We start from the raw sequence: 15995 nt of genomic DNA on the forward strand, positions 1-15995 counted from the left end.
ATCACTGGAACCAGGGTCTTTGCCCCTACATCCTGCTACTCTCAGATTACTTATAAAAACCTGCTGACAGATTGCCTTTAACACCTGATCAGTGTTGCAATAAAACCTTTTTTTCCCTCATTCTCCTTAATATTTTGCATCGGTGGTAGCTTATGTTTGGCTTCCAGAGTACTGACTTTTCTGCATTATTCAAGTGACATACAGGCAGTGAATGATATGAGTTAATTTTTGATCCACTTACATTTATCCAAGTGATTGCAAAAGTTGGTGAAAATAAGTTTCTAAATTGCTACTAGCCAGTCCATCACTGCCTCATGCCTATAGGTACCAACTCTGCATTGTCTGTCCTAGGGGCTGTAAAGAAAGTCCTTGTAAGTTATGTCTGTTTTATCCGTCGTCTCTTAGTATTGTAAGACTATAGTCCTATTCTTTATCTTTTGATCTAGAATAAAGAGCACAAGTTGACCAATGTAGTTGACTGTCTTTTGAGTCCAGCAACCACTACAACATCTGCTCTGAACAGCCTCGTCGTGTCCTGTGCGTCAGCCGTCGGTGTCAGAGTAGCGGCTACATGTGAAGCTGGAGCATTGTCTCTCAAGAAAGTGATGAACTTTTATTCTGGGTCTCTGTGTGATGCAGGAGTCCAGAATCCTTTAGGTTCTGTTGTACAAGAAGGGCTGAAGGACAGCAGAGAAGAGCAAGTAAGATTAGAGTCTATGCAGGGCAAGAAAAGCTCCAGTCTTGTGGATATACGAGAGGAAGAGGCTGAAGCTGGCTGTAGAAGACTCTCCTTACCTGGACTTCTTTCCCAAGGTGAGCAATGCCTCAATTATTCATTTATATATAAAGAGGTTTTCCAGATTTTTATAAAAAAAAAAAAATGGTAAGAAATGAGCTGAAGGGGTTGTTCACAACTGTACACCCCCTTATTATTAGCCATAAAATAAAATTATGGTTACGGTACCTCCAGGAATGGTGCCATTCCTCTAATCTCAGCGCTCTGTCTGCTGCCAGTCACCTGATACAATATCATGTAACCGTTGCAGCCAATTAGTGGCCCTTCACAGAAAAGTGTTTAAAGGGAACCTATCAACCATTTTTTTTATATGTCAACTAAAATTGTCACCTTATTCAGCCCAGCGCTGCATTGCATTTATGGTTATCTAACTCCTGACTTCCTCTGTATTCCCCAAAAAACATTTTGAAGTTCTCCCGCCCTGTATGTTAATCTTCTGATGGCCGTCCATCCTGTGCTCTCTATCCCTGCCGCTGCTCACCTTCCTCCTGCCTTGATTGACATGGTTGACGTCTCCTATGTCATACACATTGCTGGGGAAATTTTGAGTCTGCGCAGAGAAATCGCAGCTCGCACATGCTCACCTATCTTTTTGGCTCTGCTCGCAGTAGGGCAAAGCATAGTGCGCAGGCACAATATTTCGGCCAGCAATGTGGACGAGGCAGGAGGCGTCATCCATGTCAATCATTCCTACAGCAATGAATTCACCTTCATCATTCACGTGACCGTTGCAGTGGTCGGGTGAAAGATAGACTTGATGCCTTTTCTGATGGAACAGATAGTTGGTCATTGGCAAATAAGGAGGAGTCGGTGTAACTATGTAATACGTTGTCGGCCATTGCTCCACCACTTATACATTCTCACTTCATTATTTATCTACAATGTCATATTAGAAAAGCTCCCTGGCCTTTTTTAAATGTTATGGTATCTGTCAGTACTTAGAAAGAAGGAATGTAAACCAGCTCACCCGTGATGCATAAACCAAACCTCGGGAGCACGGACCCGCTGTGTCCAGGCGTATAAAGTCCAAAAAAGAAAAGAATGTCCAGCTTCACCGAGTCCGTAAAAAAGCGTTTTCTTTATTCACAAACTTTAAACATGGAGGATACAGACTTCAGCACGAACCATATGGGTAAGAATCTCAACGCGTTTCTGGAGACTAAGCTCCCTTAATCATGACTTAATCTTGATTAAGGGAGCTTAGTCTCCAGAAACTCGTTGAGATTCTTACCCGTATGGTTCGTGCTGAAGTCTGTATCCTCCATGTTTAAAGTTTGTGAATAAAGAAAACTTTTACGGACTCGGTGAAGCTGGACATTCTTTTCTTTTTTGATCTGTCAGTACTACCTCTTTCGGTACGGTTTTCCACAGTCTGACTACTCAAACTGTAAAAAACCCTTTCCTATTTAGATGCTAGAATCTAGCGAAGAGAGTTAGAATATATAACATGATTTTTGTTTGCTTACACCATAACGTTATTATTTCTCTATAGTTTCCCCTAGGTTGCTAAGGAAGGTTGGAAGAGCAAAGATGAGAACAGTGGCCTTGACCCCTACAAACAGTGGTGAAGCCGATGTGCTGCTTCCCTGTCTAAGGACAGAGGTTTGGAGTTGGGGAAGAGGCAAAGAAGGACAGCTGGGGCATGGAGATGTATTACCGAGGCAAGTGACAGTCTAACATTGTGTCGTTCACTTTAAAGGGAATCTGACACCACATTTGACCTATCTAAAATATTAATATGGGCATACAGTCTACAGAATGCTGAAAACAGTCCTCCCTGTATGTCTCATATCAGATGCCTTGTTGCTGAGAAATCATCTTTATCACTTTATGTAAATGATCTCTTCCAGGATCTGGGGAGGACGCTGCCTGCAAGATAACTCTGCCCCCAGAGCTTATTTTACATGAAGGGGAATTACAAGTGTGAGACAAGTAACTAACACAGAACAGGAGACATGAAATTTATCTCCTTACATCTGCTGTATTGTAACAATTTTACACCGTCTGCCTGTGAGCTGGAAGCTGAGAAGAACCTGCAGACGTGTCAGTTATCAGGAGAGCAGAGAGTGGCCATTACACATCACACTGGTAACTCCCCTTAATGTAAAATAAGCTCTGGGGGCAGAATTATCTCCAGGCAGCATCCTCCCGGAGCCTTGGTAGAGCTCATTTGTATAAAGTGATAGACGATGATTTCTCAGCAACAACACATCTGATATGAGACACACAGGTAGGACTGTTATCAGCATTCTATAGCCTATATGCCCATATTAATAGTTTAGTTAGGTCACATGTGGTGACAAATTCCCTTTAAGTTGCTTGAGATGATGAAAAAAATGGACAACCCCTTTCCACAAAGTGGTCACCAGACTATTGAATCGTGTAGGATAAGCCATGTAGTAGGCTTTAAGTTTTCAGAATGAGAGCCTGCAGAGGGAAAAACTGGTGAAAATGCAGGATAGGAGTCATGTAGTGGCCATGCTATATTTCTCATGTACACAAAGAAGATTGATTATTCTGAAAGTTACTTGAAAGTAGTTGCCCTCTAACGTTATACAATGTTGTCATTTTGTAGGTTACAGCCACTGTGTGTCCGCAGCATGGATAGCAAAGAGGTGGTTCAGCTGGCGGCCGGTAGCCACCATTCTATTGCCCTTACTGCCAAGTCTCAGGTAGCATTTACTTCTGTAGTTCTCATCATTAAACCTTTTTAACCAATATTTTATATTGTAACCCAAAAGAAAATTCTGCACTGCAATATGTAGACTGCATGAGAAAACACGGTTTAATACTTATTGTAAGTTTTATATTTTTTACAAAACAATTCATAGCCCAATAGTGCTGACTTGACTTTTTATATTGTGTGGCTGATGGATGCCTCAATTTTGGCATAGGGTCATGTCGCCTTATAGGCTCATATATTACATGCCTATATTTTTTGAAATGTACGTAGTACAGAATTGGGTAGTTCAATGCTAAAAGACAAAAAGAAAAGGAATATCTACGTATGCCAGCTAGTCTTAGGCTAAAACAAGTCTTTTGGCCTCTGTCAAGTATGGGGACCTATGGATCCATGTGATGTGTTCTCCAGAAGCTTTCCTGATGCATATTCCAACATACACACATAACTGCAACCGACATGTGATAAAAAATACACTGTTGATGTTGCTTTCCTTTATTTTTATTTGTAAATTACAGGTTTACTCTTGGGGATGTAATATTTCGGGTCAACTTGGCCACATGCAGTCACCAACAACTATGCCACGTATTGCTAAGGTACGATTCCTACTAAATAAGAGAGAATACAGATTGTCAATGTACAGTAACTAGCCATTACACTATTGGCAGTATCCGCTTTTAGGCCCTGTTGGTACTTCCATGGTGTTTGCCAATGAGAACACTTCAGGAAAAGATCGATATGATGACACCAGATTTGGAGCTATTTCATCTCCCAGTTTCTGTGGTTTCCTCATTGAGAACAGTCTGTAGTCTGCTTTTTCTATCTGACGCTGGTCAATGGGATGATTTACTACTTTATGCATGAAGATCAGCCCCTGCAGGCAATTTTCCAGTAATCTGTATAACTAATAGAGCTCAGAGAAGCGTGTATTATATTTTGTATCTATGTTTTGAATTATTGATCGATCGGTTGTTTTTTGTTTGTTTTTTATTCTCTTTGAATCAGGTGAATGAAGATGTCACTGTGTGGAGCGTGGCTGCTGGGCAGGATTATTCTCTCTTTTTAGCACATGGAAAGAATGAGTTCCAACCTGTTATATATTATAGTGGGCCTGAAGCAATGGAAGTTACCACCCGTGTAGACCCAGTGCAGGCACCAATTCAGCTGACTGAGTGTGGCCAGGTGAGCACATTCATTAGCAAGCCTTTTAAGATAACTTGTCACAAGCATTTAAAGGAAAATGTAAAGAAGGGGCAATTGGTGTGGATACCATGTTGCAGTTTGCGAATTCTTTTCATGTAATGTTTGTAGTAGATATGTATGGTATAGCTATTGCAAATCACCCTGGTGTTTGCTGCGAATGTAGCCTACATATGTGGATAAAACTATCGGAAAAGATTTATCATTATATACGCTCCTGAACATTGAATTGCAACACCAAGTAGACACTTATGCTGCAGGCTTGGTGTTTGATGTCCAATTTCACTTGCATTACAGAATGGCTAAATTTGGGGAACCAGTAGTACGGCCATTTTCCAAAGTGTCTCTAGAGACGCTTTTCAACACGACCATGCCGGATAGCAAGCTGCTCGTGTTAGTGTGATCAGCCTGCGTGGCTACCATGGCCTGCAGCGTGTCTGGACTTGTCAAAATAACCTCATTGCCAGCCTGCCAAGGTGTGCAAGTGCGTATAATACTCAATAAATCAAGGTCTGAGGGGTAAGGTTTCTCCTTGTGGAGAGTTATATACCAGCTCTGGCTTGTCAAGGTAAGGAGGCTTATTTGCCGTTCAATGCTCTTCAGGGAAATTTAATATGCAATTGCACGGCGAATAAGCCTCCTTACCTTGACAAGCCAGAGCTGGTATGTCACTCTCCACAAGGAGAAACCTTACCCCTTAGACCTCAGTCCAGAGCCTCTCATGTAGCCAAATCAGTTCTCATACTTCTCACTAACGAGGGCAAACAGCCCGAAACACCGTGTCTGTGAATTGAGATAATGATTTGGCTCTTATCCTAAGTCATATTGCACGACTCGTTAGAGGGTTGATTGTGACTCGTAGGATCGCTACTTCCAACAGGTGGCGCTATACAGTTCAAGTCCTCTTTTTCTCTAGAGGCAATTTGCACAATAAATCAAGATGTTTTCAAAATGTTTTAATTTTTTCATCATTTCGCATCATTAACATGTCTGTCATCCTGTGATTTCCATGATGCCACAACCTTTCCTTCTAGGCCTTGCATTATCAGTTTTTATGTATGAATATATTACACAACAGATTTATTGTATGCTGTTTTTTATGCTAGGATATCTTTTGGGTAAGCATTGTTGTGCCCATTATTTTCTGTGTGGAATTTGCTTACCCCAAATATTTTTCACTACAGCTAGGGTACATCAGTAGTGTCGCTGCTGGATCCAGGAGCTGTTTGGCACTTGTAGACCAAAACATGATGGGTTATATTGGAAACCTCCATGAGCTGGCGTCCTCTGAGAGGAGCTTTTACTGCCACCTGAGTGATGTTAAGTCCCAAATACTTAGGCCCCTTTTAGGACTAGGTAAGTGTTTTTTATGACGTCTGGGAATATAATGAACGGATTGACTTTTGATCCACAATAACTGCATTGTAGTATCTCATTCCGTGTGTCTGTATGCATGCATATATGTGTGATGCGTGCATGTGTGTGTGTGTGTGTATGTGTGTGTGTATGTGTATGTGTGTATGTATGTATATGTGTGTGTGTGTATGTATATATGTATATATATATATATATATATATATATATATATATATATATATATATATATATATATATATATATATATATACATATATATACATACACACACATACATATGTGTGTGTATGTATAATATCTGTATGTAATAGTGTAGTCTAATTTGTTTTATAAAATTATTGGAACTAATCTAGAAATAATAAAGATCAAAAACTTCACAACACAAGGAAATCCTGTAATGAGTTGTAGAATATAATACACCATTATGGCTTTTACAAAAATGGAAGCCATGAAACCATATGAAGAAAGAATGTTCATGAATGCCAGAGAGGTAGGGGTTTACCTTGGGAATCTTACACATCCTGAGAATATGAACCTTGTTTTGAGCTTTAACTTCTTCCCGACATGTGACACAGCGTATGCGTCATGAAAGTCCGTGCCAATTCGACCTGTGACTCATATGCTGTGTCACAGAATGATCACGTCCCTGCAGGTCGGGGGAAAGGGTTAACTGTAATTTTACCCGACCTGCAGGGACAGGGGTAGTGGTACTTCACAGAAAAAAAAAAGGTATATTTCAGCTCACCCTTAGTTCATCTGTGCGATGTGGTAAGTATCAGTCCGAGCACGGAAACAAAGTGTTGCTGCCACAACACTGATTGACGTGTAGAAAAAGAAGATGTGGATCCAGCTCCAGGGATAAAATGTAGAAACTTTATTAGATCACATTAAAATGCTGCTGAGACATTGACCGGCATGGTGGGTAACGGAGAGCAACCAGCACCTGACTGGACGCGTTTCGAGCAACAAGTGTGAGGACTAAGGGCACACTTGTTGTTCGAAACGCGTCCAGTCAGGTGCTGGTTGCTCTCCGTTACCCACCATGCCGGTCATGTCTCAGCAGCATTTTAATGTGATCTAATAAAGTTTCTACATTTTATCCCTGTAGTGGTACTTCAGCCCAGGGGGGGGTGGCTTTGCCCCCCTGTGGCTACGATCGCTCTGATTGGCTGTTGAAGGTGACGTTTTACTTTCACTTTCAATCAGAGCAATCGTAATATTCCACCAATGAAAATTGGTGAAATATTACAATCCAGCCATGGCCGATGCTGCAATATCATCGGCCATGGCTGGAGACCGCGATCTGCCACTGCCCCGTTCTGTCTTCTGCTGTCCTCCGCTCCCCTCCTGTCCGCTCCCCCCATGGTCCGATCCCACCCCCGCATACTTATCGAGTTCCGGTGTTTACCAAAATGGCAGGCGCACGCGCAGTGCGCCCACCGAATCTGCCGGCCGGCAGATTCATTCCAGGTACATTTTGATCGCTGTGATAGGTTCTATCACAGTGATCAAAATAAAGGGGGGGGGGGGGTGTGTGTGTATTTTTTTTTTTTTTTTTTATCACCCCCATAGGTAGGGAACTGTTGTGATCCGCTTTTTGGGCTCCCCTAGTGGTGGCTGGTGGTACTGGAGACTTGTGTGTTCTTTTCTGCCTCAGCTCACCTGCTTCCATCAGTTTTGGGAGTTCCCTATTTAGCCTTGCTCTCCAGTCACTTCCTTGCCGGTCATCATTGTAACCTGAGTCTTTCAGTTGCATGTTCCTGCTACCAGTCTGCTGATCAGCTAAGTGGACTCTTGACCTTTTTGTTTTGTATTTTTTGTCCAGTTTACAGTTTGTCAGTTCCTGTTACTGGAAGCTCTTGTGGACTGAAATTGCCACTCCTGTGTCATGAGTTGACACAGGAGTCTTAAAGTAATTTCAGGATGGGTTTTTGAAAGGGTTTTTCAGCTGACCGTGAAGTCCTCTTTTGTATCCTTCCTCTATCTAGTAAGTGGACCTCGCTTTGCTAAATCTACCTTCATACTGTGTATGTCTTTTCCTCTGAACTCACCGTTAATATATGTGGGGGCTACTATCATCTTTGGGGAATTTCACTAGAGGTAAGCCAGGTCTATTCCTTCCTCTTCCAGGCGTAGTTAGTTCTCCGGCTGGCGCATGGCATCTAGGCAGCCGTAGGAATGCTTCCTGGCTACTGTTAGTTGTGTGGTAGATTTAGGTCACGGTCAGCTTGAGTTTCCATCACCCGAGGGCTAGTCTGTTATTTTGTGTTTCTGATGTTCCCATGCCATTGGGGAATCATGACAGGGAACATAATAAAGAAAATATTTTTACTTTTATTTTTCCACTAGGGTTACGGTTAGAACTAGGGTTACGGTTAGAACTAGGGTTACGGTTAGAACTAGGGTTACGGTTAGAACTAGGGTTAGGGTTAGAACTAGGGTTAGGGTTAGAACTAGGGTTAGGGCTAGTGTTAGAACTAGGGTTAGAACTAGGGTTAGAACTAGGGTTAGAACTAGGGTTAGGGTTAGGGTTAGAACTAGGGTTAGCGTTAGAACTAGGGTTAGGGTTGCAATTGGGGTTGCAATTAGGGTTAGAATTAGGGTTGGAATTGGGGTTAGGGTAGGAAATAGGGTTAAGATTAGGGTTAGGAGTGTGTTGGGGTTAGGGTTAGGCTTGTGGTTAGGGTTATGGTTAGGGTTGGGATTAGGGTTAGGGGTGTGTTGGGGTTAGGGTTGTGGTTAAGGGTGTGTTGGGATTTGGGTTGTGATTAGAGTTATGGCTAGAGTTGGGATTAGGGTTAGGGAGGTGTTGGGATTAGTGTTGGAGTTAGAATTGAGGGGTTTCCACTGTTAGGCACATCAGTGGTCTCCAAACGCGACATTGCGCCACCACTGATTTCAGCCAATCTTGCGTTCAAAAAGTCAAGTGGTGCTCCCTCCCTTCCGAGCCCCGACGTGCACCCAAACAGTGGTTTACCCAAACCTATGGTGTATAAGCGTACTCAGGAAAAATTGCACAGCAACTTTGGGGTCTATTTTTTCCTGTTACCCTTGGGAAAATACCAAAATGGGGGCTAAAAACGTATTTTTGTGGGGAAAAAATGATTTTTTATTTTCACGGCTCTGCGTTATAAATTTGTGAAGCACTTTGGGGGTTCAAAGTGCTCACCACACATCTAAATAAGTTCCTTGGGGGTTCTAGTTTCCGCAGTGGGGTCACTTGTGGGGGGTTTCTACTGTTTAGGCACATCAGGGGCTCTGCAAACGCAACATGACGCCCACAGGCCATTCCATCAAAGTCTGCATTCCAAAACGTCACTACTTCCCTTCTGAGCCCTGTCGTGCGCCCAAACAGTGGTTTACCCCAACATATGGGGTGTCGGCGTACTCAGGACAAATTGGACAACAACTTTCAGGGTCCACTTTCTCCTTTTACCCTGGGGAAAATAAAAAAAAAATTGTTGCTAAAAGATCATTTTTGTGACTAAAAATTGAAATGTTCATTTTTTCCTTCCTATTGCTTCTGCTGCTGTCAAGCACCTGAAGGGTTAATAAACTTCTTCAATGTGGTTTTGAGCACCTTGATGGGTGCAGTTTTTAGAATGGTGTCACTTTTGGGTATTTTCAGCCATATAGACCCCTCAAACTAACTTCAAATGTGAGGTGGTCCCTAAAAAAAAAAAAATGGTTTTGAGATATTGCTGGTCAAATTTTAACCCTTAGAACTTCCTAGCAAAAAATAATTTTGTTTCCAAAATTGTGCTGATGTAAAGTAGACATGTGGGAAATGTTATTTATTAACTATTTTGTGTCACATAACTCTCTGGTTTAACAGAATAAAAATTCAAAATTTGAAAATTGCTAAATTTTCGCCAAATTTCCGATTTTTTTTCACAAATAAACACAAAAATTTTCGACCTAAAATTACTACGAACGTGAAACCCAATATGTCACGAAAAAGCAGTCTGAGAATTGCTAGGATCCGTTGAAGCGTTCCTGAGTTATTACCTCATAAAGGGACACTGGTCAGAATTGCAAAACATGGTCAGGTCATTAAAGGGAACCTGTCACCACGTTTTTGGAAGATGGGATAAAAATAGCGTTAAATAGGGGCAGAGGTGGGCGTTACATTAGTGTGTGTGTTATGCGTTTATTACCCACCTAAGTTGCCGAAATACCTTTGCAAAGTCTCCGTTTTCGCCTGTCAATCAGGCTGGTCAGGTCGCATGGGCGTGGTGTCTTCCCCCAGATTTTGCGTAGTTTTCCGTTGGTGGCGTAGTGGTGTGCGCATGCCCAAGGTCCCGAATCCTCTTCCAGGGGATTTAAAATAGCGCGGTGTTCGTTATTGCATTGGTGATCGGTGGGCGCGGCCATCTTCCTTTGGCCGCGCGTGCGCAGAAGCGGCGCTCTGCTGGCCGCGGCTTCAGGAAAATGGCCGCCGCGATATCCATCTGGGCACGCGCGGCATCGCGGCGGCCATTTTCCTGAAGCCGCGGCCAGCAGAGCGCCGCTTCTGCGCACGCGCGGCCAAAGGAAGATGGCCGCGCCCACCGATCACCAATGCAATAACGAACACCGCGCTATTTTAAATCCCCTGGAAGAGGATTCGGGACCTTGGGCATGCGCACACCACTACGCCACCAACGGAAAACTACGCCAAATCTGGGTGAAGACACCACGCCCATGCGACCTGACCAGCCTGATTGACAGGCGAAAACGGAGACTTTGCAAAGTTATTTCGGCAACTTAGGTGGGTAATAAACGCATAACACACACACTAATGTAACGCCCACCTCTGCCCCTATTTAACGCTATTTTTATCCCATCTTCCAAAAACGTGGTGACAGGTTCCCTTTAAGGTCAAAATAGGCTGGGTCATGAAGGGGTTAAAGCGGCTGCTTTCCAAATAGAAGTCATTGGAGTAGTGAAGGCTCTGGTATGCCACGTTTTCCACTGGAGTCACAGAAAGAGCCCAACAAGCAGGTGATGGGCACATTGAGCTGGAGAATGGGTACAACCTGTATATACTGTGCTTTAAATGGGAATACCTTTATAATTTAATCGCCTTATCTTGCATGCACTATGTTAATATAAATATTGGGACACACCTCTTACTCATTCAATTTGTTTTTTTTTATTTAGTTCCATTGCACCAGGGTATAAAATCCAGCCCCCGTCTGCCATGCTGTAGGCCTTTACTAATATTTGTGACAGACTGGCTCGCTCGAACGATCTCACTGCTCTCAGCGCGGTCCTGTAATTGGATGCCGCCATTGTTACAAGACAGCTCATGAAATTTCTTCTCCTAAATATTCCACAGTCAACTGTGGAACTATTGGAGTGCTGAGGGTCATGGTGCATAATGGCTGCCAGCGCTCTGCTGACTCAGTACCTGCAGAGTCCAAACCTCCGCTGGATTTTTCAACAATGGAAATATGTTCTGTGGCAAGACATAATACTCTTTGTCTGCTGTGCTGATGGATGAGTCTAGGTTTGGCGAATGACAGGAGAACGTTGCCGGCTTGACCTCATTGTCCTAACTATAAACTATGGAGGAGGGAGAATACTAAGGAGATATTTTAGAGATTAGGCTAGGCCTGTTGGTTCCAGTGAAAGTAAAACTTAAAGGGGTGACTTAAAGTGGTGACGTGTTTCTATTATACTTTTCCTCTGATTGTTCCACTCCTGACTTTGGCTTACAAACACTGATGTGAATTACTGACCAAATACTGAGCATGTGACCTTGGCCTAGAACTACAACATCCCAAGACATTTCTGACCATTGTAGATTCCAACTTTGTGGGTACAGTTTGGGGAAAGAGCTTTTCTGTTCCAGAAGGTTTGCTTTGATGGAAGAACGTTAATGTCCTGACTCCTGACCTCAACCCCATCCGTCTCCCCTGAGATGAACTAGAACAGAGATTTTGTCCCAGGCCCCCTTGTCCAACAGCAGTGTCTGTCTGATCCCATAAGAGTAGGAGGTGTTGTAATTGCAAACGGGCGACCAACACCATATTAGAATTCGGACGTCATGAAGTCTCCTGTAGCTGGTCGAATAATTTGTTGATAAACTGTACATAGAAGAAAACATAATATCATTGTTTTTGGTATGTTAATATACACTCCCAGGAGTTGTTTTGTGCTATGCCATTGAAAATCATTTAAGAATGTAATTTTCTGTTAATAACTGATTTCTTTATTTGTTGTTGAAGACAACCTTGGCTCTGTAACCACTGTTCAGCTGCTACAGGACATGGCCACAAAATTCTGCAAACTCTGCTACCTGATCGGTCAGAACGGAACGTCACTCAGCAACTTCCTCCGTGGAGCCAAAGACGCACGATGCCTTTCCATTTTGGAGCACGCAAATATCTTCTTGGATAGTTACACAGAGTCAGTGTGCTGCTTTTGTTTGACTTCCTCAATAGTACATTATGTGACGGCATATTGTTCCACTACGTTATTACTTACTTGGTGGGAACCTAACTATTTACAGAAAAAGTACAACAGCCTTTTCTATTATACTTTTTAATATCCTGTTGTATTTTTGGTCTGTTTTAGATATTGCTCTTCTCTCTCCAACTTCCTGGTAATGGGAGGATTTTCTCTTCTTTCCAAATCAGCAATGTAAGTACAATGGAAGTACATATGTCAGAAAAGTATCTGGATAAATCTGTCAGATCATTATATGTCCTCTCACTGAGTAGTTAAATTATTTTATTTGCGTTTCTGTTCAATTTAATGCCAACTCTGTGTAGGTAGAGATTTTAATTTTCTGATTTTGCCTGAAGACTTCACTAGCTTTGTCCCCTTTAAAGAAGCACAAACCCTTTACAAGGGTTGTTTGTTTTTGTTTTATTTTTTAGCTTTTCTCCATTGGCTTCTGGTACTTAAAAATAACAAAAGCAGCTTCCTCTCCAACTGCTGCTTCTTCATCGACTCCCCACTAAAGTCTATTCTCTCTCCCCACTCAGTCCTTTCTGATATGGCTGCTCTAGTGACGTCAGACTGACCTCACGTGACTGCTGCAGCCGGTCACTGAGCTCAGAGGTGATACTGACTGCGGAGTCTAGTAATTGGCTGCAGCGGTCACATGATGTCACCACTGAAGCAGGGAGCTGGCGTGGAGCGGCAGTGGACCAGCACTTTAAGAGTTGTTTCAGAGACTGTCCCGTTCTGTTTAATATGCTCACTGTACTAATTCTTGGAGAACCAACCATATCTGTTCGTGTGTCCAGTGTTGTATGTGAAGACATCATATTACATGACTGCTGAGACATGTAACTGTCCAGAGGTTTACCCAGGACAGGCATAATGTGTAACGTAGAGGAAGACATGCATTATAGTGCATTATTACTATGGTGCACTACACCATTATCATTTATTTTATTTTTTATATATGTTTTAAATTGATTGGTCAAAACGTATCCCACAGACAGCTAATTTAGGTCATATGAGTTGAATATTTTCCCTTTTATGTGCATACATTTTATCACATTTGATTTACTCCATATGATATTATAATTTCAGGGACTTCTTCAGTAAAAGCCAAGCTCTGGTACAGAGTCTCTGCCACGGGACAGATGAGGGTGCTTCTATTCCTGAAACACTCAGTTCCCTCTTCTTTTCCCCGTTGACCAGACTGCATGAATATGCCAGATTATTACTGAAGCTCGCCATGTGCTTTGAAGTGGTAAGATACTGCATTTTAACTTTGCAGCGATAGTTATAAAAAAAAATTTCTGCACATTATTTTTGTTTTTTGTCCCTTTAGTGGACTATGACCACATAGTGCCTTGTTTTTCTAGAATGATTGTAATATTTTTTTCATAAGAGCTAGCCATTCAAGGCTTTCTTGTGATGCTTCATTATATTAAAAAGACTTAATTGAAATATTTTTTACTTTTTTTTAGTAAAAAAAAATTAGTGTTAATAAAATTCAAGATGACATAAGTGGCTCTTCATTTATTAAGACAGGCACATTTTTTAATAAATTTGGTATCTTGCATGCTACTTTACATATTACATGTATCTCACAGAGCGAGTTGCCCAGGTTTTCCAAATACTGGGCATCATATTTTCTGCTGTCATTGTGTCTATTTCCTTGCTATGGAGTTGTGTGGCTCTTTATCTCTTGTTCTCCATTATGTAATTGTCATAGACATTTCTTCTTTTATCAGTCCTCGCAAGAATACAAGAAGCTTCAAGACTCCAGCACAAGCTATGACACCTTGGCTTTGACTTTAGGTAGAAAGAAAAAGGATGCTGAATACACCCTGGGATTCTGGAAGACTTTTCCAGGAAAGATGACGGTATGTCTGCAACCTATTTGAGGACTATAATGACAAGTCTTTTATCTACTGTTTGTATCTGTGATCTATGTGTTTCGGGCATAATTGTACCATGCTTTATAACATGTGAAAAGTACTTTTGCCAGGTGAGTATATTCTATGTCACCACTATTTTTAAGGTATGGACAGAGTATATTAAATCTGAAATCACCGATTATACACTCAAAGGATATATTTTTAATGATATGTATCAAAAAGCAAAGAAGAATGTATGTAACACAACACCCAACATAGTGAAGAAGTGATAAGAAAATGATTGTATTTACAGGCAAAAAAGGGAGGGGGTGGGATTCGCCCTAATACGTCCCTTATTCCTGTTCTTGCCTGTCTGTGGAGGTTGACACCCTCTTGAGCGCAAATGGCGCCCCCACACTTTGTTGTCTTGCCCTACAGGTCCCTGCCAGGCCCTAATCAGATGAGGCAACATAAAAAAAACAAGCACAAAAAAATCTGTGGCCATGGATCTGCAGAAAGAACTCTTCAAATAGGACGATCACATGAGCCAAAGACCATAATTGGAGACCAATTCTTATCCACCGGTGCATATCATTAGACAATTCGTCATTATCATACCAACATATCAACTTCATGGATAACAACAAAAACTAGTATAGACAGGGCAGTAATTATTATTACACATAATGAACAGATGAGTGGCTGATACGACACAGTATGGAGAGATCTAGTTCTTATAAACCTATATAAATATATTAGAGCTCAACAGATCAATAGCAGATGTAAGATGAACTCTTATGGACAGTATGTCATTAGTAACCGCCCATACAGTATACCTGAACTCAATATTATACATAGGGTATAATTTGTAAACCACCAAAAAGTATTCCAAAATTCAATAGTATATAATTTATAAACCCCCATAAGGTATGACTGAACTCACTGGTATATCATTTATAAACCCCCATAAGGTATGACTGAACTCACTGGTATATCATTTATAAACCCCCATAAGGTATGACTGAACTCACTGGTATATCATTTATAACCCCCCATAAGGTATGACTGATATCACTGGTATATCATTTATAAACACCCATAAGTAGTGATGAGTGAGTGTACTTGTTGCTCGGGTTTTCCCAAGCACGCTCGGGTGGTCTCCGAGTATTTGTGAGTTCAGGAGAAACGCGTCTGGATTGAGTTCAGGCATACCCTATGGGTAGTGATGAGCGAGTATACTCGGGTTTTCCAGAACATGCTCGGGTGGTCTCAGAGTATTTGTTAGTGCTCGGAAATTTAGTTTTTGTCGACACAGCTGCATGATTTATGGCTGCTAGACAGTCTGAGTACATGTGGGGCTTCCCTAGCAACCAGGCAACCCCCCATGTACTCAGGCTGGCTAGCAGCCGTAAATCATGCAGCTGTGTGGACAAAAACTAAATTTCCGAGCACTAACAAATACTCTGAGACTACCCGAGCATGTTCTGGAAAACCCGAGTATACTTGCTCATCACTACCCATAAGGTATGCCTGAACTCAATGCAGACGCGTTTCTCCTGAACAGTAGGCTCTTCAGGAATACATACAAATGTTGCAAGAGTGTACTGCATAAAGATAATTCATAATACTTAGCAAA

At 41.9% G+C, this 15995-nt stretch overlaps 1 protein-coding gene across 4 annotated transcripts in view; it reads left to right on the forward strand.

The window, feature by feature from the left end:
- The window catches only part of ALS2 (alsin Rho guanine nucleotide exchange factor ALS2), a 134539-nt gene that overhangs the window by 42690 nt on the left and 75854 nt on the right, over positions 1 to 15995 (forward strand). For all 4 annotated transcript variants that reach the window (XM_077272105.1, XM_077272102.1, XM_077272103.1 and 1 more), the window contains exons 5-14: positions 447 to 813; positions 2289 to 2457; positions 3372 to 3468; positions 3995 to 4072; positions 4482 to 4658; positions 5861 to 6032; positions 12266 to 12446; positions 12615 to 12680; positions 13584 to 13746; positions 14234 to 14365. In XM_077272105.1, coding sequence (XP_077128220.1) covers positions 447 to 813; positions 2289 to 2457; positions 3372 to 3468; positions 3995 to 4072; positions 4482 to 4658; positions 5861 to 6032; positions 12266 to 12446; positions 12615 to 12680; positions 13584 to 13746; positions 14234 to 14365 — 1602 coding nt within the window. The remainder of the gene's footprint in view (positions 1 to 446; positions 814 to 2288; positions 2458 to 3371; positions 3469 to 3994; positions 4073 to 4481; positions 4659 to 5860; positions 6033 to 12265; positions 12447 to 12614; positions 12681 to 13583; positions 13747 to 14233; positions 14366 to 15995) is intronic.

The sequence above is a fragment of the Ranitomeya variabilis genome, chromosome 7 (assembly GCF_051348905.1).
Source record: "Ranitomeya variabilis isolate aRanVar5 chromosome 7, aRanVar5.hap1, whole genome shotgun sequence".
Taxonomy (NCBI): domain Eukaryota; kingdom Metazoa; phylum Chordata; class Amphibia; order Anura; family Dendrobatidae; genus Ranitomeya; species Ranitomeya variabilis.